General features: G+C 33.2%; 3 protein-coding genes across 4 annotated transcripts; all 3 read left to right on the top strand.

Moving 5' to 3' along the window:
- Positions 1 to 1444: 1444 nt before the first annotated feature.
- On the top strand, positions 1445 to 6492 carry LOC108343315 (probable galacturonosyltransferase 4). The gene is made up of 9 exons (XM_017581516.2): positions 1445 to 1945; positions 2042 to 2076; positions 2178 to 2222; positions 2315 to 2396; positions 2524 to 2783; positions 3573 to 3826; positions 4004 to 4361; positions 4634 to 5209; positions 5980 to 6492. The coding sequence occupies exons 1-9, from the start codon at positions 1843 to 1845 to the stop codon at positions 6253 to 6255; spliced, it is 1989 nt and encodes a 662-aa protein (XP_017437005.1). The 5' UTR covers positions 1445 to 1842; the 3' UTR covers positions 6256 to 6492.
- Positions 6493 to 9519: 3027 nt separating this feature from the next.
- LOC108342427 (pentatricopeptide repeat-containing protein At1g09410, mitochondrial) lies at positions 9520 to 12562 on the top strand. 2 transcript variants are annotated; one of them, XM_052879070.1, is made up of 2 exons: positions 9520 to 11597; positions 12247 to 12562. In XM_052879070.1, the coding sequence occupies exons 1-2, from the start codon at positions 9844 to 9846 to the stop codon at positions 12278 to 12280; spliced, it is 1788 nt and encodes a 595-aa protein (XP_052735030.1). In that variant the 5' UTR covers positions 9520 to 9843; the 3' UTR covers positions 12281 to 12562. The 2 variants fall into 2 exon arrangements, with proteins under 2 accessions (XP_052735030.1, XP_017435691.1); XM_017580202.2 differs by lacking the exon at positions 12247 to 12562 and having other exon boundaries at positions 9520 to 12219.
- Positions 12563 to 16818: 4256 nt separating this feature from the next.
- On the top strand, positions 16819 to 20844 carry LOC108340971 (probable E3 ubiquitin-protein ligase WAVH2). The gene is made up of 3 exons (XM_017578561.2): positions 16819 to 17274; positions 17606 to 17719; positions 19139 to 20844. The coding sequence occupies exons 1-3, from the start codon at positions 17116 to 17118 to the stop codon at positions 20540 to 20542; spliced, it is 1677 nt and encodes a 558-aa protein (XP_017434050.1). The 5' UTR covers positions 16819 to 17115; the 3' UTR covers positions 20543 to 20844.
- Positions 20845 to 23128: the final 2284 nt, after the last annotated feature.

Raw genomic sequence — 23128 nt, 5'->3', positions numbered from 1 at the left:
CATTCAATTAATGACTGACCAAATTATCATACAATATAATTTAATTAAATAAATGAAGTAAATTTTATTATTTTATAAACGAAGTTATATTATTATTATTTTATTTCTATAAGCTAATTAACGAAAAATGTTCATATTTTGATGATAAGATTGTGTAAGAAGGTTTAGATAAAATAATATATTTTTATTGTTCCAAAATAAATACTTGTACAATTATATGTGAGATAATTGACTCAAATGAAATTGTAATGGTTAATTTGATTTAGATTATTGAAACTCACAAATGAAACTGAATCAATACCAATGAATAAAAATGAATTGGTTTAATTTTTTTTATGGATTCAAACTAAACTGTTATTGAGACTTTTATGTATATCCTTTTTTGTTTATTAAAAAACAACAAAATAGTCCAAAAAGAAAACAGACAAAGTGGCTGTAATTAAAAAAATATTTTCAGCCAATATTTAACAATGTTTTAAAAAAAATACTTAATCACATATTGTGTGAGATTTACAAATTACCCTGAAAAGAATATAATTAAATATTCTTCATGCAACTGCTACTATTACACGAGAAAATACTCTTTGTATGTTTTTGTAATAGTATTGAACGGAAGTATTTGCCAATTTCATTAAAAAAATATATTTTTTAACTAATTTTTTCTAATTACAAAATTTTAATATTTTTAATAAAACTTAAAAAATCCACTTAAAGTTGGTAGAAAAAAAATTGCATATACGATAATAGAAAAACTTATTACAACCCACTTTTGTATAATTTTTTGAATAGCAAAAATGAATATCATAACTTAGTAGCTATTCTGATTTATCATAATAAAATTTAAGTAGTTTTAGCAATAAATAAAAATTAAAACTATAATAATAAATAAATGTTTTCAAGAAAAAAAGGGAAAGAAGCGGCAGTCACGCGCGTCAGAGTGGCCAACTAAGCATCACATGTTGTACCACTTCACGCGTACAATAATTACTTAATTAACTAATTAACTAATCAATTAATTTTACCACTGACAAATCATGCTGTATGATAAACTGATTTTGTTTCTATAGTAATCATTTCAAAATTGTAACATTAGTTTCTAAATTATTGATAAACAAAATCTTTGTACGGCAAAAAAAGTAAAGAAATTACACTTTCGTGTTAATCCATTTTTTAAAATTATTTTAAGATACATTTGACTAAAATATTTTATCATTAAAAATTAATAAAAGTCCCATTTGTAAAACTGTGACTATTAAAAAGTAATTTCCATTGTTTACAAAAACAAAATCTTCTGCAGCATTTTTTTTCTCCGTGACATTATATTAAATGGAAATGTTATTATATGCTAAGAAATTTTATATGAATTTATAATATTTTTGCAATAATTAGATTACATTAAGATTGTATGTAATTGAAAAAGTTTCCGTTAACAAATAGTGATAGGCGACGAAGAAAGAAGAAAGTTGTACATTCGTTTTATTGTTCTTGTTCTTTTTCTTCTCTCTCTTTCCTTTTCTCCTCCATTGCTTTGCTCTGTTCTTCTTTTTCTACTTCTCCTTCTTCTCTCCTAAGTCGTTTCTCTATCTCTCTCTACATTGACACCATGCTAGAAGCAATTCAAAGAAAGATCGCAGGTTTTCGAAAAGGCGTTTTTTCTCTTCATTCAATGTAACTGATTTCTTTCTTAACTCTCAGAGGCAATTTCCAGCATACCCAGAAGAAAGGGAAAGTGGGTTTTCTTTTCCTCTCGGAAAGTTTCCTTCTTGGCTCCTGTCTCCTCGTTTTCTTTATCTCTGTTCAAAGGGTCTTGTCACTTTTTCTTTTGTCTTTCTGGAAAAAAAAATGGTGGCGGTAAGAAACATTGTGCTGCTGTTGCTGTCCATTACTGTTGTGGCTCCGATTGTGCTCTACACTGATCGCCTTGGCACGTTTGAGCCTCCTTCTGGTGAGTTTCAATTGCTTTTCTTTCTCTGAATTCATTTGCTTTGGCTATTTGCTAATGGTTTTGGTTTATTTGTGTTGGTTTTTATTCATTATGCAGACAAACAGGAGTTTGTTGAAGATGTTACTGCCTTTGTAAGTGACCGTCTTGAAAAAGATTCTTCAGTTGTTTTAGTCAGGGTCAGAGAGGTAGAGATTTTTGAGTTTCTGAATCTTCTTTTATTTTGTTGTGTCAGGCTTTCAGTGCAGCAGACTCTAGGCACTTGAATCTGCTGCCGCAGGTATTGTCAATAGTTCCCTTCTTTTTTTCTCTTTGGTGTTGAATCTGTGATAATTTGTTTTTTATTGATGAAATATCTTATTTTACAAACAGGAAACTTCAACTACCGTTAAAGAACCTGTTAGGGTTGTGTATACTGAGGAGGATTCAATTAACAGAAGGAATTTCCCTCGAGGTACTTTTCTTTTGTGGTTTCTCTGTGTTCTTGAGTGAGGTTTTGGGTCCTTTTCCCCTCCGTTTCTAAGGTTCTTTATCTTTTTTGTCATATTTAATTAATGACATTCACTGTCATGTTGAGCTAGGCTTGCAATTGGTGAAATCAAGGGAGCATTTATCTGCCAGGGTACTGTCTACTACAACTGATGAAGATCAGACTAAAAAGGAGAACTCCATTAAATTTGTTACTGATGGAATTAGACAAGGAAATCAAGTGGGTAGGTCCTTGGAAAAAGGTGATGGTACCGGTGAAAATGTAAATGGTGAAGTTGCTATTGATGTTGATAACAATGATGGGAAGCTGACTAGATCAACCAGTGTTTCTACTCAAGATCCTCAAATTAAGGTCGGTGATATATTGTGCTTTTGTTGTTTTATATGTTTGTGTTTTCATTTTTGTGTATATTGCTGCCGCATTCTCTAGGAAGTTGTAAATAGTGATAGTTATGTAAGAAAATTCATCTTTGTTTTTGGTCATGTTGAAAAAGTTTTTGCATATTTATATCTGTGGAGGGTTGTCCATCATCTGTCAAATAAAGTACTTTGTATAGTCAGTGCTTCTAATGCTTGAATTTGGCAATCTAATGAAGAATTAAGTCTTAGGACGGAATAGGTACACTTATGAAAAAGGGTGGTTTATTGCATAAGAGAGCATCTCACTGTTGTGCCAGAACTCACCCTCTATTATATTCGTTGGTAGCTCAGACATAAATTGTTCTGAATTTCATAAAGGACCCGGCAAATTGGTAGTTTGATAAACAAAATTAAAGTTAATTTAAATATAAACAAGTTTATGTCTTCATGATTTCGGCATCTTTTTAGATCGGACTGTGTGCATTTGTAGCAGAGGACATGAAACTAAATTTTGCATGGTGCAATGTAGCGCAACCCTGTGCTGTGCAAAAACAATTGCATAGTCATGTTTAATTAGTGCAACATGTTTTGTTTTTACAGTCAATGAAAGAGAACAATTAAGTTACTAGTATAGTGATACCTGTCAAGACTCATAATTATACTTTTTCCAATTATTTCTTTCAGAAAGTTGCATCATTCTAATTTAGGAAAACAAACCTCAGTACATATTGACTTTTCATTGTTTCACATTTAATGTATCTATTTTCATGTTGCCAAGCAGGAACAACCAACGGAAACTTCTAACAAAGCCAAACAGAAAAGTTCTAGATTGTCTGAAACCAATAAGCAGCATGATCAAACACCATCTGATTATCGGGTAAAGCAGCTGAAAGATCAGCTTATCCAAGCTAAGGTCTTTCTTTCCCTCCCAGCTGTAAAAAGCAATCCTCATCTCACTCGGGAGCTTCGATTACGAGTGAAAGATGTTTCACGAACTCTTGGGGATGCAAGCAAAGATTCTGAGTTACCTGGGAAGTAAGTTCACACTTAAGAATGATGTTATCTGCCTTCATGTTTCACAGTTATGTTATGATTCTGGAGTTGTACTTCTTTAAATTTCTCATGCTACTAGGATAGACATGATGAATAGCTAACTTTCTGCTCTAAGCTGCATATTTGTGCAGTCTTAACCTAAATTTGTAATAATCGCAGTGCAAATGAAAGAATGAAAGCCATGCAACAGACACTGATGAAAGGAAAACAAGCTCAAGATGATTGTACTGCTGTTGTGAAGAAGCTTAGGGCCATGCTCCACTCGACAGAGGAGCAGCTTCACGTTCTCAAGAAACAGACCTTGTTCTTAACACAATTGACAGCAAAAACACTGCCTAAAGGTCTTCATTGTCTTCCCTTGCGTCTTACAACTGAGTATCATAACATGAATTCTTCTGAGCAACAGTTCCCCAATCAAGAGAATTTAGAAGAACCCCAGTTGTTCCATTATGCTATATTTTCGGACAACATATTAGCAACAGCTGTTGTTGTGAACTCAACTGTTTCCAATGCTAAGGTAAATTCTTTACACTTTTAGAATGCCCTTGACAGTTTTTTTTGCTGCCAAGATTATTGAGAGAAATCGAAGAAATTTGATCTAACTGTAAGGTGGCGTAACTACACTTTATATGGTTTGAGTAATAAAAACTTTTCTGTTTCATTTTAGGCCTGAGTTTATAAATAATTCAAACAAAACATAAATAGACTAAATATCATTGAAGCCAATGTTACTAATATTTCCTACTGACACCAATTGTTTGTATTGACGTTATTTTAATGAATTTGCAGGACGCCTCAAAACATGTTTTCCACATTGTTACTGATAGACTCAATTACGCAGCGATGAGGATGTGGTTTTTGGTGAATCCACCAGGCAAGGCAACCATTCAAGTACAAAACATTGAAGACTTTACATGGTTGAATTCAAGTTACAGTCCTGTTCTTAAGCAGTTGGGTTCTCAATCCATGATTGATTATTACTTCAAGGCTCATCGAGCAACCTCTGATTCAAATCTGAAGTTTCGGAATCCGAAGTATTTATCTATTTTGAACCACCTCCGATTCTATCTGCCTGAGATCTTTCCGAAGCTCAACAAAGTGCTGTTTTTGGATGATGATATAGTTGTGCAGAAGGATCTGACTGATCTGTGGTCCATTGATTTGAAAGGCAATGTAAACGGTGCTGTAGAAACTTGTGGAGAAAGTTTTCACCGATTTGATCGATATCTCAACTTCTCACATCCTCTCATTGCAAAGAATTTTGATCCACATGCTTGTGGGTGGGCATATGGTATGAATATATTTGATTTAGTGGAATGGAAAAGGCAAAACATCACACAGGTGTACCACAACTGGCAGAATCTGGTATGTACACTTTGATCTACATTTCAGCGCGTATCCCATGTGATTGATAGCATTAATCATGCTATATTTGGAACATAGATTTTATCTTTTAAATAAAGAATAATTGAGTTACTACTAACTAAGTCTTAGAAAATAAACTTTAAATCTAACTCAATCTTACAAAATTGATTTGTAAGGTGAGATTTGCATCATTTATATACAATAATTTGATCATATGTCTAGTTAATACGAGATCTTGGCATGATAGGCTCATCAAACATTAATAGAATAGACTTTAGAATCAACTTACAAAGTAAATTTTAAGCTTAACTTAATCTTGTAAAATTAGTTTATGAGAAAAAGTTTTCATATATATATATATATATATATATATATATATATATATATATATATATATATATATATATATATATATATATATATATATATACACACACACACACTGTAATTTGGTCATATCTATGTGAGATCTCTAACACTAAGATCTAGCTGATATGCCTAATCATTTTGGCAATTAATCTTAATAGTCCTAAGGTGGGAGTTGAGATTTTGTGTGCTTTGACTTGTTCATTGTTATGTTGCAAACTGTCAACTTAAAATGCTGGAAATAGAAATATTCTGATCTGTATTTGGGTTTTGAAAAGTGTGAATATTATTTCAGTAGCCATCCATTCAATTTGCATTTACATCCCGGTTCTAGTCCATGTTTTGTGTTTCTTCCTAATTTAAATTTGAACTGATTTTTCTTTTCTAATTAAACTGAATTACAGAATCGTGATAGACAGCTATGGAAGTTAGGAACGCTGCCACCCGGTCTCATAACCTTCTGGAAACGTACTTTCCCGCTGAACCGATCTTGGCATGTCTTAGGACTTGGCTACAACCCCAACGTTGACCATAAAGATATCGAGCAGTCTGCTGTTGTACACTATAATGGGAACATGAAACCATGGCTTGAGATAAGTATTCCTAAGTTTCGAAGTTATTGGACAAAGTATGTGGACTACAATCATCTCTATTTGCGAGAATGCAACATCAATCCATAGATAGGTCTTTTAGTTGCCTGACCATTAAAGTTTTCTCAGCATTAGCTATGTTGCAGTGCACCTTTTAGGTCTGCAATTCCATCTGTGTAGAGCTCCTATTTTTTAAAGCTTTACAATTCTTTCTGTATACGTGTTCCCATTTTACATTCTTATTTTTTGAACTTGCAAAAACCTGCAGACAATGCTAACTGTACTGCACTTGTAAATGAAATGAAGAGGCTAGTTCTTTTTGTTTTCTGTTGTGTGCTTCCTTTTTCAAAACTTCCTGTCGTGTTGGTAGTCTTCTTTTTTTCTAGTACATTTTCCTTTAATTTTGGCAGTGTATACCCTGTTCATCCTTCAGTAGTTTCTACAACACAATCTTTGTCAAGTGAAGTTTTTGAGCAGTTTGATTTAAGAAATCGTTGTTTTTACTTATTTCAAAGATGATCAAAAACGGTGTATCATTTTTGGCACTTAAAAAACAAAAAGTTGTTGGATATAATCATAAGACTAAGACTCGGCTCCACCGACAATATGTTTGGTGGGTTTGGTAGTGCCTCTTCACTTTTTCAGTATCAGGTTTCTGAGTTTTATCTCTTTAGGTTGCAAGTAGAGAGTGTGGTAGCAATGTTGTTGCCATAGAGGGAAGAAGTAGACGTAGGGTAGAAGAGAAAATAAATATATGGTCACTTAATTATGAATATAAAGATGGAAGTAGGTTTGAGTGAAGAATGCATGAAAATAAAGTTAATGTGCATAACAGCAAAATGTATGGTGGCAGGGCCCCATTTTGATATCTGTCACCCAATAGGACATGCAAAGAAATGATGATAAATCAGCATCATCACAATTGTATATTTTGTTATCACGTGGTGGTGGAACCCACTGTTTATTTTATGGAGGGTGGTTTCTCACTGACTGTGATCACGTGCACAAACCTATGATCATGAGTCAGTGTTTCTTCAGAAAATGATAGTGTGAATGAGAGTCACCATAGCCCAAAATTGAACAGAAGTGTGTAGTATGTAGAACACTGATTAGGAAAGAAATAGACTAGAGAACAGTGTTGAAAGAGACTTTAGAGCAAAAATATTGGCTTTTCTTGAGTCTGGAAATCTCTTTTAACTGAGAAAGTTGAAGTTTTGTTGATTTTTTATTTGCATTTGAATTGAGTTAACTGAGAAAGTTAAAGTTCATATTTTGTTGTTCCTGAAAAGGAGTGAGGATAGAGCTTGATCTATATAACATTTTTATGATCAATTGATCATAGTAATAGTAGTAAGAGGAGAAAGTGTAAATTGTAAAAAGAATTAACAAGTTTTAAAAAATACATTGTAATAGTGATGATTAATCCAGAATATAAAAAATTTATTTTCTTAAATTTAAAAACTTAATTGATATCTTAGAATATTTACTCTTAAAATTAAATTGAAAATGTTTCGTTATCTAAATTATTCCTTTTGTCCCTCTTTTCCACATCCATCGGCATATATTGATTTTATGTAGGTGTGACTTGGATGTAACATTTCTGAATGTTACATTCAAAAATTGCATAATAGAGACACACTTCTGAATTAGATTTTGCTTACCGGAAACAATAAATCTTGTACTAATAGAAGAACTCTTCTCAATAAATATTTTTTATTTTCTTAATTTAAAAATTCAAGTATTTTTTTAATTGAATTTTGCTGTTAATAAAATTTTAAAACCCTCTTATTTGGCTTTAAAAGACTCTGCTGAAATGTGTAATGATACTTCATTTACAAAATAATAATGACATGAAAAAAAAAAGAAATACAGTGCCTTTTTCATATTATACATATTGTGGTAAAAGTTATTATTATTTATTTCTGACGATATTTACAAATGGAAGAAGCAAGATCCCATATGTACGTGAATTTTATTTTATGATAATAAAAAACAATGAATGTAATTAATTTTTATTTTTATACAATTATCATTATATTGACAAATAGTCATAAAATAGAAAATAAAATTATAAATAAATGGGTAGAAAATAATTATAAAAACATTATTTTTATTAATTATTATAAGCATATGATAAAAACATTTTGAAATTTTCATCTTATCCTAGGTAGTTTCTTTTTTATATGATGAAAACTAAAAAGTTTATTAACAAAGATAAACATTAGAGAATAAAAGAATTAAAAATGCTTATACATATAGAGTTGAGAAACAAAATTCTTTATTACTTATTAGGTTTCTTCACTTGAGCGTATATAAAGAAATTGCTTAAAAAAACAGACTTCACTTGCAAATTAAAAAGTAATTTCAATGATTAATAAATTTAAAAGTGTTGAAAAGAAAATAAAAGTTTAAAATAATATTTTTCATCGCACCATGACTCTCAAACACTAATTATTTGCTTAGCAAATACCATTTAAAAACACGACATTATAAAACTATTTTTTCTTTCTATTTTTGTATGAAATTCTCCTGCATCATCATTGATATTAATATAAAATAAAATAAAATAAAATAAGCAGATATAAACATATATGATTTTTATTTTAGTTAAAGAATTTGTTCGAAAATATTAACCTAAGTAGATTTCTTTAAATTCTCACATTGTGTGTAGACTGGGAAGTGAATTTAAAAAAATAAGAAAAAGAAAAAAAAAGGAATGAAAAGAAAACAGATATTGAAATTTGGATTAAGAAAAAATAGTATGGAAATCAGAAAAAATTATAATTGATTTGATTAATTTGATAAATTAAAGTTTTTTAATCTATGAAGTTATAAATTTAAATTTGAGAAGATAGATTAAATTTAAATTAAAAGGAAATGAAAAACAGAAGAAAAAGTTTGAGAAAACAAATTTCTAATTTGTTTTATTCCTTTCAAATAAAAATTGAAGAAAACAGTCAGATAATGCAGTTTGTGAGAGTGAGGTCCAATAATGCAATAATGGGTATTTCAACCTTTGTATAAAATATTGTTTTAAAATATTTGGAGTATCCAATAAATAATAAGACAGATAATAAATAGTATTTTCTTTTACAAATGAAATTGTTGAGTATGTACCCGATCGATCTATCAGGGCGAATCCCCCAAGAAGACAATAATCTGGTGCTTGGATATTTCAACCTTTGGTATTATTACATCGTAACAATAACAATAATTGGTTTGAGGTTGCTTTTTTATCTTATTGGTTGCATGAGCTTGTCCCATATGAACACATTTATCAGCCCAAATATTTAACATGCATATAAAGTTATATGTAAACACCTTCTCTTTTCATTCCCAACAATCATCATTTCAAACAGATTTCACAAATTTATTTTTTCTTGTTCTAATAATTATAATTATAATATTAAAAAATAAAGATAAGAATGGAATAATACTATGATATGTGATATGTTTGATGAGGATAAAGGATAAGGAATAAAACTATGAAAAGAAATTTAACTTTTTTTTTTTCAAACTTATGTCTTCTTCGTTTTCATTTTGTTATCTCTTTAGTTTATACCAAACTTACTATTGCAAAACAATTTTGATTCTAAACTAGCTACTTTTTTATACCGGTTTTTACAATTCTAAACATATATACTAAATGATAAGAATCTACGTTTAAATCCAGTACTGATGATGAACATGTGTGTCTGTCAGCACGGACGGAGAATTTGTCGGCCTAGTTATCGTTTACTGAGGCATTTCACAGCATCATTTTCCAGTTACCGAGAAAAGGGTCTGCGTAAAATTTTCAATGGGGCTGAGATTTCAAACCCCGGAACCCTTTTAATACCCAATAATTTGAGCTTAACGCCGAGGTCTACGGATGATGCACTCCACAGACTCAATGCGGAGATAACGATCTTGGGTCGCCAGGGCAAGCTCGAAGACGCGAAGAAGTTGTTCGACGAAATGCACCAACGAGATGATGTTTCGTACAATTCGATGATTACTGTTTATTTGAAGAACAAGGACCTACTTGGAGCCGAAACAGTGTTCAGAGCAATGCCACAAAAAAACGTTGTTGCAGAATCCGCAATGATTGATGGGTATGCTAAAGTTGGTCGCTTGGATGAAGCTCGTATGGTGTTCGATAGTATGAGTCATAGGAATGCCTTTTCTTGGACTAGTTTGATTTCTGGGTATTTTAGTTATGGAAGAATTGACGAGGCTTTGCACTTGTTTGATCAAATGCCTGAGAGAAACGTTGTGTCCTGGACTGCGGTGGTTTCAGGTTTTGCTCGCAATGGGTTGATGGATCATGCTCGAAAGTATTTTGATCTCATGCCTGAAAAGAATATCATAGCTTGGACAGCGATGGTCAAGGCATATCTTGACAATGACTGCTTTGATGAGGCTTATAAGCTCTTCCTTGAAATGCCTGAAAGGAATGTTCGTTCTTGGAACATCATGATCTCAGGTTGTTTGAGGGTCAATAGAGTGAATGAGGCTATAAGTTTGTTTGAATCAATGCCGGATAGGAATCATGTTTCGTGGACGGCTATGGTTTCGGGTTTGGCACAAAACAAGATGATTGGGATTGCTAGGAAGTATTTTGATCTCATGCCTCATAAAGATATGGCTGCATGGACTGCAATGATCAGTGCATGTGTTGATGAGGGTCACATGGACGAAGCTCGCTTGATTTTCAACCTGGTGCCGGAGAAGAAAGTTGGCTGTTGGAACACAATGATCGGTGGCTACGCAAGGAATGGTGATGTAGCAGAAGCCTTATGTCTGTTTGTTTTGATGTTAAGATCTTGCGTTAGACCCAATGAAACCACTATGACTAGCGTATTAACTTCCTGTGATGGCATGGTGGAACTCATACAAGCTCATGCAATGGTCATACGGCTCGGGTTTGAGCCCAACACATGGCTTACAAATGCACTTATTACGTTGTACTCCAAAAGTGGAGATCTTTGTTCAGCTAGGCTTGTTTTTGAGCTACTAAAGTCAAAAGATGTAGTGTCATGGACTGCCATGATAGTATCTTATTCAAATCATGGACATGGTCACCATGCCTTGCAGGTATTCGCAAGCATGCTAGTATCAGGAATTAAGCCAGATGAGGTCACCTTTGTGGGACTCTTGTCAGCTTGTAGCCATGCTGGTCTTGTTAACCAAGGTAGAAGACTGTTTGACTCAATCAAGGGTACTTATAATTTAAATCCTAAGGCGGAGCACTATTCCTGCCTTGTAGACATTCTAAGTAGAGCAGGACTTATGGATGAAGCAATGGATGTAGTGTCCACTATTCCTCCTTCCGAGAGAGATGAAGCTGTTCTTATGGCTTTGCTTGGTGCGTGTAGGCTACATGGGGATGTTGTAATGGCAAATTCCGTTGGTGAGAAACTATTAGAGCTAGAGCCATCTAGTTCAGGGGGGTATGTACTACTAGCCCATACATATGCTGCAGAGGGTCAATGGGATGAATTTGCACAAGTTAGGAAAAGAATGAAAGAGAGATATCTAAAGAAAAATCCAGGATATAGTCAAATACAGATAAAAGGGAAAAATCATGTATTTGTTGTTGGGGAAAGATCTCATCCCCAGATTGAGGAAATTTACAGATTGTTACAACAGAATCTTCAACCTTTGATGACGGAAATGGGTTCTACACTAGAGAACATGTTGCTAGTAGATTAGTTCTCAAGCAATTAAGTACTAACCCAAGTTACATCTAACATAAAAAATGTACACTTTATAGTGTTATTATGAACGCCACTGATTAGTTCTTTTAAACTTGGTGAGCTATTTAGCATGATATAAATGATTGAGTGTTGGAAACTTTATGAGAACCGCAAAATTTGTGAGAATACAAAGTTGACACACAACAGTTAAGTTAAGGTGTTTTATGTTATTGCATAGGAACATAACTATATAGTGAACTGAAAAGGTAAAAAGTGAAATTGTTGCTAACCGTTCAGTTCCAAAGTCCAAATCAAATTCAAATGAGCTAATGATTTGCCCTTCTGTTCTAATCATGGGATTTCTAAAAGCTGTGAATATAACTCTTTCTTTTTCTTTATGCAGTGGTACAGGTAGGAACGAAAAGATTCAGAAGTGACCTTGAAATCCAGTTGCATTATGATTAATGGACTATGAAAAGTGAGGGGCGTCAAACAATTAGAAAATGACAAACCTCGGCCTCTTGTGAGTTAAGTCTTGTGACCTGACCTATTAACAACCACCGGGAAATATGGTGCATGTATTAAGGAAAAATTATTCATGACTAAGAAAGAAGATACGGACACAGACGGCAGCATCTTGAAATAAGATTAAAACATATGCTCAAACTGCACAATAAACAGTTTAATAATACTAATTATTACATGAGCCTTATGACATGGTTTTTTTTTTAATCATCTAACGTGAGTCTTAGCTTCTTCTGTGAGATTCTGAAGTTTGCTAACGAGTTTAAGTCTCTTCTGGTTCATTAGTCATATTTAAAACCCAGAACTCTTTTTTATGGAGAATTTTTTTATCAGAACCCAACACTGAATTCTTCTTATAAATTCAACACGTATAGTCAATTGAATTACGTCCACCGTATATTTAGGACAACAATTTGACAATAAAAGCTTATTGAAACAAGTTAAAAAGTATTTCAAAAGGTTGAATTGAGTTCCAAATAAGTTGATGTTCCAATGATCCAAGTTCAACTCCCTTGTACTTTGACCAGGTCAAACTGAACTATTTGAACAAGCAATCAGACATATTTGTTCTTTGTAGGCTAGCAAGCAGCAAGTTTTTGCAAACACAAGGAAACTTTCCCCTTTACCTTCTTTTGAGAGGCAAGAGAGGATCACCAATAGCTTTCCCATGTCATTCACAAAAAGAGATTCCCTAAGTTCTCAGTACTGTCATTATTTTCCTTTGGTGCATCCATCGTTTTCTGGCTCTATTATAACCACTTGCTTTCAAGACAAACTATCCAATTTTGATACACTTCTCATACCCCACAATTATGAATAAACCTGAATCTGCATTAAAATTAGCACATTCAAGTTTAGTGATTGATTACCTCGACAACTCAATACAAGCTCGTACCTATTAAATTTGAATTGTTGGTTTTTTGTCATTTGTCTTCTTGTTATATGTCTTGCCTGAAGCATGTGAGAAGGAGCATCATCACTACCTAACCATTCCAAATAACTTATGGACACAAAAGAAAAAGATAATATTTGTACTTGGACACAAACTTGCTCTGCTAATACGTTTGTACTCGTAATAATAATTTCAGTACACGTTTGATTTCTTAGCTGATTGCTTAGATTGTTGTCTAGTGCATTAGTTAACTCAAAAAATCCATCCTGGTGAGCATGATCCAAAGTTCAAACCCTGATAGATTTAGTTTAAGATGTTATAATATAACTGCTATAGTATAATCTACATTCATATAGGTTAACTTTTTTCTCATCTTATAACACTCTGCATTATCTAAAGTTAGTTTAGAACCTCTAATGCAAACTTTATCACTTTAAAAGTTGAAATGAAGATTCTGAACAAAGATTGAAAAAGGATTGGTGGTATGATTCAAAATACTGTTTTCTCTGCTGAAGTCCAAAAATTGATAGCACAGGATTCAAATGCATCTCTCCATGCCCTTAAAAGTTGAAGAAAGAAAAAAAAGAAGAAAACCTTTAAATTGAGAGGTTTGTTCATAATTACTCACTACTACTAACAAATTCATTTACTTTAAAATGGACTAAATTATATAAAAGGAAGAGGAGGGAGACATTTGTAATTTAAACATCTCTCAAGGAGTGGTAAAATATTACTTTATTTAGGATTCTTATGTTTTTTTATTTTATTTTTTTTCTACCGATATAGATACTTTATGGTATTTATCTGATCTGAAACAGTAACCTAATATGTAGGTAATATTTTGGGACCCTCTTGTGGATTTTTGGGAGAAAAGAAAAGAGAATTGGGAAGGGAAAAAAAGGGAAAAGGAGGAAAGAGGCATTTGATTGTCACCTAGGGCAGTAGTTCAAAGAAGACCTATTATTTTAACGCGGTTTAATCATCAATGGGACGACTCATCCTTTTTCTGATCAAAGGGAATGGAAAGAAACTAAGCAACAGCAAGCATGCAAAAGCACAAATCAAACTACACTACAGAATAACCCCTTTTGAGTCCCCTTCTCTCTTTTTTTTCTTTCACAGTATGCTTTATTATGATCAAATAAATTTCACTTTACCTTTTTTTTTTCACTTGGCTATTCAAATAAGAAAATTCACAACTAGCTTAACCATATCAGTTAATCCTATGACTTACAGTCTGGATAGTTTTACTTAATTACAATTTTCCCCAGAAGAAAAAAATTAAAACTTTATTTAACTAAGTACGTCAAATTAAATTATGATTAGATAAAAAACATACCATGCCAGTCACCCACTAGAAATTCTAGTGGTCTTTCAATATGGATTTGTATTAAGATGACTTTTGTTTAGATAATAGGTGTTAAAATGACTAGAATTGAACTAAAAATATACATGAAGCAAATAACTTGACTGAACTAAGCATTAATAGTTTCAATGAGAGTAAGTCTAAAATTAAAAATTATATTTTCAACTCAATGCTGGGCATAATAATAAATAAAAATCATATCTGATGAATCTAAATAATACTATAAAGTGAATCTTAAGTACCCTTAATCCAAATAATTCCACCAACAAAGAGAGAAGCAATTAGGTGTCTAACCTAAAAAGCTAAACAATAAATATGCAAGAGCTATAAAAGAAGAAGAATATAGAAAAAGGAAAAAAGAGAGATATATTGTGTAGCTCATGTAAGTATATGAAGAAGACAAGTGGAATACAACCAATGCAAGAAAAGCATTTTGGAGCCAACCCATTAGTCTCTCTTGCTTTGACCACCTTTGCATTGCAAATAAATGGCCATTTTTTTATTTACATTAAAAGAAAAAGAAGAAGAAGGAGAAAAAGCCAAAGAATGGAATTATGGAAGTTCTTATGGATCAATGCCATGAACCTTTAAATTCAAATAAAACGGTCATTTTCCCCACCTCTTGGAACCCTTTTGACCCTTCTCTTTTTCTCTCTCATTTCTTTTTTATATATTTTCCCCATTTTTCTCCCTCTCCATGACTTTGCTTTTCAATCCTGCCAGCAAATCAGATCTCTGTTTTGACTCTTGTGAGGCAATTCACGAGTTTAATTTTTTTTTTCTGAAACAAGTTGGTACCAAAGTGATTCTAAGTTGTAGCTAACGCATGCTGAAAAATGGTACCAATATTAAAGATTGGACATTGCTGCTGCTACTATGTTTAAAAGGGAAAAAGAAGAATAAGAAAAAAAAAATGTGTCCCTGTGCTATAAACTGGTGGACCCAATTCCCTGTGTGGAATGTGGGGTGAACTGCTTTAAATCTAATGGAAACTTGTCATGATTGAAGTCATCCCATAAATTGTCATTATGTTTCACAAGCTCTAGATTTAGGTCCATAAAAATGTGTTTTTTTTCCTCAAAAAGTGCATAAACTTGATGCATACATAGAATTTTCAAAACCAAAGTATTTTTTGAATAAACATTGCAAAAAAAAAAAAAAAAGTGGAAGAAAAAATGGATGAAAATATAAGCGTGGTCCAAGTGGAGGGATCTCACTATTGCTGTAAACAACTTCTATTGGTCAATTAGGTTTTTAGTGGGATGGCCCCATAATATCATTGTTTTTGTAAAGGGCCAAATTGGTCCTTTTCCTTCCTCCTCATTTCATGCTATTCCATCAATTTCAACACCCTTTTATTCTGTTTACTAAAATATCGTTTTAGATGCAAGTAACATTGATGCTTGATGCTACAAATTGTAGACTAATTAACTAAAATTTGCTTTGGTCAGTTTCCCATGAAAAAAGGTAACCCATAGGATCTAAATCTATGACTTGAAGTAGAAACTGTCAAGCCAAACTTCAATTTTCCTTTCAAAGCAATCAAATTACAATCTTTGACAAGAATACTGTTGTTTCCCCAAAATGGCAAATATGGTTCTCACACTCTTTTTCAATAACTATCAAATAACATTTTTTAGCATTTTAAATCATTTAATCACCCACACTTTCATAAACACATATCAAATATTCAACTTTATACAATTTTTTTTCTCCATTCAAAAAGGTGTTCAACGCCTAACATTTTTTTCAGTCTGGTTCAACTGATTTAAATTTGTACATACCTAAATGTATGCCGGACTCTTTTTATTTATGAATATTTGGATTTAAACCTTTAAAAGATATCAACTTTGAGTAATCTGAATGAAAAAATATCCAATATTCCACATAAATATAGTTAATTGGACAGATCCTCCGGTAAAAGATAATTTTCAACAGATTTAATATATATAAATAAAAAATACCATTACAGCATTGTCCCTTACACGCAAAATTAAAAAAAAAACAAAAAAAAAACTAATCTTTATGGATCAAAGCAAAAAATGGGAATTAGGGTGGCTTGTTGGTTTGAAGTTGAAGAGAGTGTAAGAAGGTAAAAACAAAAAGGGGTTATTTTTTTTATTGGTAAATGTGATTGAGCATAGGCAAATATAATAATGATGTAGGGGTGGCAGTGCTTAGAAGCGGTTGTGAAATGTAATGTACTTATGTTATATAAGCGTGTGTGTGGTGCTGATGAAGAAAGAACACAACAACAATAATAGTGACTTACAAAAGTAACAGCAGCGACGGCAACAGAAGCTGCTCATTGCTGAATTTTGCAGAGCTCCTTGTCTCTTTTCTTTTCTCTCTCTTTCTCTCTCTCATCTGTTCCTCTGCATCAGTTGTGGCCTCATCAGAGACACAAACACAAAAAAGCTTCAGAGGGTAACCCTCTAACACTCTAAGCTTTGACACAAACAACTGAGATAGTGAAAAGAAAGGAGAGAATGGGAGAAGGAGGAGGGGGAAGAAGAGGGACTTCAAAGCTGAAAGAAGCAGCAAGGAAGGTGGCTGTGGCAGCAGCATATGCATGTGGCTCATTCTCGAGGAGAAAGGCTTTGGTGGATCCAGTATCCATTGACACGTCTTGTAGTCTATCTGCCACTGTAAACTCCCACTTTCCCTTTTCTCAACACTCTGCATTTCTTTCTTCTTTGGGTGTTTGCATTTTGGGGAAAGATTCAAACTTTATCTGCATTTTGGGATGGACTGCAATTTTACTAAATTGGTGTTCAATTGGATGGCCCTCTTCATCCATCGTCGGTTTTGGGCTGTGAAATCATGGATTTGGGAATGCCCTTTCCTACTTGATTTTTGGGATTTCCCTTTTGTTTTTCTCTGATAATGCTTTTTGATTATAGTGATTAAGGTGGTGTGACATGGATTGTTTATGAATTTGTCGTGGTTATTAATGTCATTATTGTTGTTTGTTTGCAGACCTCAATTTCTTCATTTGTGTCTCCATCAAGAACAAAAAATTCCCCAGGGGAGGTAATGGAGGAAACAGATTCTGGTATCAGTACCAACATCAACAATGAGCTTCATGGCAAGGTAATTCACTTTCAGTTCCTTAAACCACCACATGACTTTTCATTTTACTTGGTTGGCAAATTAATAATCATTAACATTGTTGATTCTACCGAGGTAACGTAACTTGGAGATTTAATAATACTTTTATGCGTTTAGGATTAAAGTAACTCTTCAACTTCTAGCTACTAGACATTTTGGTACTCAATTCTTTCATGCGTTTTCTATCTGTGCATTCGGTCTATTATTGCTTTGAAACACTTCGGAATCCAATGAACCTAAAAGTTTGACCTTGTGGAACATTTTTTCTTTTTTCTTTTCTTGCTTTTTTGTAATTGATTCTTAATTCTTCTTTTTAACTACCCTTTTGCTTTATTATTTGTCTCGTGCTGTGATTTGGCCGAATGGCTTTAAATCATTTATTTTGGTACTGAAATATATATAGAACACCGAAGGTGGTTAATAGAAGATACTGGCATGTGAACACCTGCACATGGCACATTAGTGAAGCCAAGAATCAATTCATTAAATGCTGACCCCACGTTGGGAAGTTTCACCTGCCACTACATGCATGATCATGCTTTTCCTTCTATTGTCGTGAAAACCTCTCTGGATATTATATATGCTATACACATGTCTTTCATCCAATAGCTTCATAATGAAGGGAATGAACTTTTGTTAAGAACACAATCCATTGTCACTTTGAGTTTGGAATCTCGTTTTTAATTTACCGCAACTTTCTCTGTGTACTTTAATCCAATGGTAAAAAGTGATTAGTTGATTAAATCATGTAATTTTGTATGAATGTTGGCATGAAAACCACTAGAGTGATACGATTTGCCATATAGTATGTATTTTCTTCAATCTTCATCTGGTTTTATCACAACTTTGTCTGTATGCCACTTTCTTTTCATTAAAAATGCCTCTTTAATTCTGATTCATTATCGCTATAAAGACTTTTATACATCCACCGATTAGAAATCATGCAAGATAAGACTTCTTAAACAATTATTACAGAAGTCAGCAATATCGTCATAAATGCAATCCATATTTTACACTATCATCACAATCTAGTTAATTCCTTCTCAAAATGAGTAGAATGTGATATCACTTTGAATATATGGGAGTTGTTCTTTTATTTTCTTCTTCTGCCATGGTACGGTTAGCTTTGAAAATATTGGACCTATGCATGTTATGTACATGCATCTATGCTACTAGAAGCTTCAAACTAACAAGCAAACACAGCAGAACATTCATTTTCTTGGTTAGTGTGTTCCTGAGTCAAATCTCACTGTCTGTCTTTCTGGTCAATTTGTAACAAACATCATTCTTGGTCGAAACTATGAATGTATTATTGTATTTCTTCCTACTATTCATGAATGCATGCTTGTTCCTTGACAGAGTGTTCGTTTGACTCACCTCCTTCGTTTTGTTTGTCTGCAGAATTTGTGTGCAATATGTTTAGATCCTCTTAGTTACCACAGCAAGGGAAGCAGTCCTGGTCAAGCTATATTCACTGCTCAGTGCTCTCATGCATTCCATTTTGCCTGCATCTCTTCCAATGTCCGCCATGGAAGTGTCACTTGCCCCATTTGCCGTGCCCATTGGACTCAGCTCCCTCGCAACCTAAACAACAACCTTAGTGGGCCTTTCACTTCTTCCAACCAAAGTGATCCCATTCTTCGAATCCTTGATGATTCCATTGCTACCTTCCGTGTTCATCGCCGATCTCTTCTACGCTCCGCACGCTATGATGATGATGATCCTGTTGAACCTGATGACGCACCTGACAGTCCCAAGCTGAGTTTCTCTCTTGTGCCTATTCCACCAAATGCACCAACCAGTTATCATCCAGCTTTGCAAGTGACCAAACATGCCTCATGTCCTTGCCATTTATCACTCCACCCTTTAACTTGCAGCTCCTCATCACATGTACAATCTCCACCAATGCAAACACCTTATATCATGTGCCCTTCCTCAAATAGAGCCTATCTCTCTGTGAAACTCACCCACGAACGAGCCACTGATTTGGTCTTGGTGGCTAGTCCAAATGGACCACACCTAAGACTTCTCAAACAAGCAATGGCTCTTGTGGTTTTCTCCCTGAGACAGATAGACAGGTTGGCCATTGTTACATATTCCTCAGCCGCGGCTCGTGTGTTCCCCTTAAGACGCATGACATCTTATGGAAAGCGCACAGCCCTTCAAGTGATTGACCGCTTGTTTTACATGGGGCAAGCTGATCCAGTTGAAGGGTTGAAGAAAGGGATAAAGATACTTGAAGACCGTGTGCACAAGAACCCCGAATCATGCATCCTGCACTTATCAGATAATCCTACTAGACCATACCATGCTGTGAGCATGGAACTACCATCTACTCCAATTCATAGATTTCATGTGGGATTTGGCTTTGGCACTTCTAGTGGATTTGTCATACAAGAGTTTGAGGAGTTCTTGGCCAAGATGCTGGGAGGCATTGTGCGAGAAATCCAGCTGAGAATATGTGGGGCTGGAGAGGAAGTTGGCAGTGGCAGAGTCATAAGGATTGGAGAGATAAGAGGTGGAGAAGAAAGAAGGATTCTGTTAGACCTTGGTGACTGCACTCATGTGTATGTGGAATATAGCTACATTGAAGGTGAAATTGATGAGTGTGTTAGAAGGACAGGGGAAACTGTTGTAGGTGTTGGAGAACATAAAGGTGATGCTTCAGAAGATGGTGAAGAAACAGTGAGGGATATGAACACAGGTGGTGGTGGTGGCAGGACTAGCAGTGTTGAAAGTTGGGATTTTCATGATCCTTACATGGCTAGAAGATGGGCCAAGCATTTGCATGGTTATAGACTTTGATATTACAACTATTGTTTTATGTAGACCAATGCATTTCTTGAGGCTATTTTTTTCTAGGCCATCCCTCCTGTCTTCGATATCTATAGCTAGAACTGTAATCTTATAGAACTTGAAAAGATTATACAAAACATTATTTCTTCACACAACCAACAAAACAAAGATAAGAAAGACAAAACACTGCATATGTGTGATGTTTATTTAATGTAGTTTTGTTTTTTTTTTAAGTTTGACTTGGTTTAAAAATCAGTTCAAAGGCAAGGATTTATACTGATTAAAGATAAAAGGGAGAGAATATTTGTGAAGTTCAAAGTTTATATCACTCAAATCAAGTGTTACATTGGATGTCATACTCGAAACTTATTTGTGAGATTTGGAAGAAAAAAAATCAGATGGTGCACCAACTCTAACTAGGAATGGGAAATAATGTATATCTTGTAATGGTGTAGGTGAAATTAACATCACTGTGTATAAAAAGTAATAAATAATCTATTTGAAAGGAGTTTTGTTTATATGCATGCGATCATATAAACATGTGAAAAAATTGAAAGTTATGATTAAATTGAATTTATGTTTAATATTTAATTCAGGTAATTAAGATTCGGGTGTTGCTCCCTCCACCACCATCCCTTGTTCCATCCACCACCCTATTCTTGTTTTACCCCTCTCTTTATTTTCCCATTCCTATTTTACCCTTAGTAAAATGTTAGAGTTAATATTTTTTAACCTCTACCCACTTCAATCCTCTACATGTATGCAGCGACAACTCATCTTCCTCTTTATTGTTCGTTCCCTCATTGTTTTATTGTGTTCTTCTTCCTCTTTTTCACGTTTCACTTCTTTCTCTCATTCTTTAATTGTGATAGAATTGTGGTCTCAGAGTGTGGTGGACTTTCATTAGCTGGTGTGCTTAGTGAGAGATTGCAAGTGGTGGTGGAAGCAATTGATCAGCCGTGCCAAGATCGGTGTGTGGTGGTGGGGTGGTGGTGTGGTGGTGCTTGAAGGATTCGTTGTGAAGGTGCATAATAAACCCTAAAAAAATAAACGTATAATCTTTAAACGGGTGTGAGCATCCCTCAGCGGATGTCAACATCCGTTTAAGGGAAAACGGATGTCGATATCCGTTTTGCCTTAAACGGATGTTGACATCCGTTGACGGATGTGAGCATCCCTTTAAAGTTACATGTTTATTTTCTAGTTTATTTTTATATATTAATTTTGAAGATATTTTAATAATGTAATTTATATGTTTTGATGTATTATTTTTGAATATATTTTTGATGTATTTTAATAATGTATTTTTGAAGATCTTTATTGTTATTAGTTTATATTTATATTTTTTTGTATTTTGCAGTTATATATAATTAGTTTTTGGTTTTAATGTTTTTGTATAATATATATTTTTTATATATGGTTTTTGTATTCTCTAACAATTTTATAATTATATAAAAAATTATTTATTAGTTTCATTATATGAAATATATAAATTTATTATATTAATATTTTTGTAATTAAAACAAACGGATGTGGTGGAGTTTGGAGGGGTGGGAATATGAAAAGAGAGAGAAGGAGAGTTGGGAGGTGAGACTGAGTGAAAAGTAAAAATGGGTAGAAAGATAGGGTTTGAGTTTAAAGTAAATAAATAAGGTTAAAAGTAAAAAAAGGTTATTTTTGTAATTAAATTTTTTTTGCAGAAGGTTGGAGAGGTGAAGGGAGAAGTGGTGGTGGTGGAGGGAGCAACACCCTTGAGATACGTATAAAATTTGTGAGTTGGTTTAGTTTTATAAAAGGATGATAGTTGTATTTAAATTGAGGGGTGAAAATAATGTTATTTTGAGTGGTGAAGAAAGTAAAATGAACTTGGGTTTTCAGTGTGGGCCGTGGAAAAATTAGATGCATAAAAAGGACAAGCATAGTATTTTGTGGGGTTCAAATAGAAGAAAAGTCTCCTCTCTCTTGTATAAAATGGTTTGGTTATTTGATTTTATCATCAATTAAATTATATCTTTATTATTAGCAGAGTGTAATTAATGGATTAATTAAGGTATTTTGAATTACATTACATATGACGTGTCTTTACTGTTTCGGAATATTATAAAATGTATGTAATGAAGAATAAATGAAAATGAAAAAAGTGGTAAGATACAACGTAGGGATCTTTGCTGATATTTTGTTTTATATAGGAAAGTTAAATATTAAATATTAGATGTCAGCATCATCCAGCACACATGCATGAATCTCAGCAGAAATTGTCAAATAGTGGTTGAAACGTAAAACCTAATTCATATTTTTCTTTTTTCTTAAACTTAATATAGTCATACAATACAATTTATATTTTATTTTTATTTTAAAATTTGTGATATGTCCTTACCATATCACAAAAATAATTACGACAAAAATTAAAAAAAAAACATTTTTTCTCTTAATTACTAAAACCATAAAAAAGAGAAGAAAAAAATATAGAGTATCCTAATAAAAAAATATTGTATTTATTTTATAACATGAAAAAGTAAACATTAAAATAAATTTTCTACTTTAGTATTTTCTTCATCATTCCTTTCATTAATTTGAATCTTGAGAACATGAGAT

Source organism: Vigna angularis, chromosome 6, assembly GCF_016808095.1.
Source record: "Vigna angularis cultivar LongXiaoDou No.4 chromosome 6, ASM1680809v1, whole genome shotgun sequence".
In the NCBI taxonomy this organism is placed as follows: Eukaryota; Viridiplantae; Streptophyta; class Magnoliopsida; order Fabales; family Fabaceae; genus Vigna; species Vigna angularis.
Note: the sequence above shows the minus strand (reverse complement) of the source record. Positions and strands in the feature narration are given on the sequence as shown.

Excerpts from the sequence above, each read along its gene's own strand:
- LOC108343315 (XM_017581516.2), top strand. The coding sequence starts at position 1,843 with ATGGTGGCGGTAAGAAACATTGTGCTGCTGTTGCTGTCCATTACTGTT. Across the intron at positions 2,784-3,572 it reads CTCAAGATCCTCAAATTAAG|GAACAACCAACGGAAACTTC; the intron begins GTCGGTGATATA and ends GTTGCCAAGCAG. Across the intron at positions 5,210-5,979 it reads ACCACAACTGGCAGAATCTG|AATCGTGATAGACAGCTATG; the intron begins GTATGTACACTT and ends ACTGAATTACAG.
- LOC108342427 (XM_017580202.2), top strand. The coding sequence starts at position 9,844 with ATGATGAACATGTGTGTCTGTCAGCACGGACGGAGAATTTGTCGGCCT.
- LOC108340971 (XM_017578561.2), top strand. The coding sequence starts at position 17,116 with ATGGGAGAAGGAGGAGGGGGAAGAAGAGGGACTTCAAAGCTGAAAGAA. Across the intron at positions 17,275-17,605 it reads CTTGTAGTCTATCTGCCACT|ACCTCAATTTCTTCATTTGT; the intron begins GTAAACTCCCAC and ends GTTTGTTTGCAG. Across the intron at positions 17,720-19,138 it reads ACAATGAGCTTCATGGCAAG|AATTTGTGTGCAATATGTTT; the intron begins GTAATTCACTTT and ends GTTTGTCTGCAG.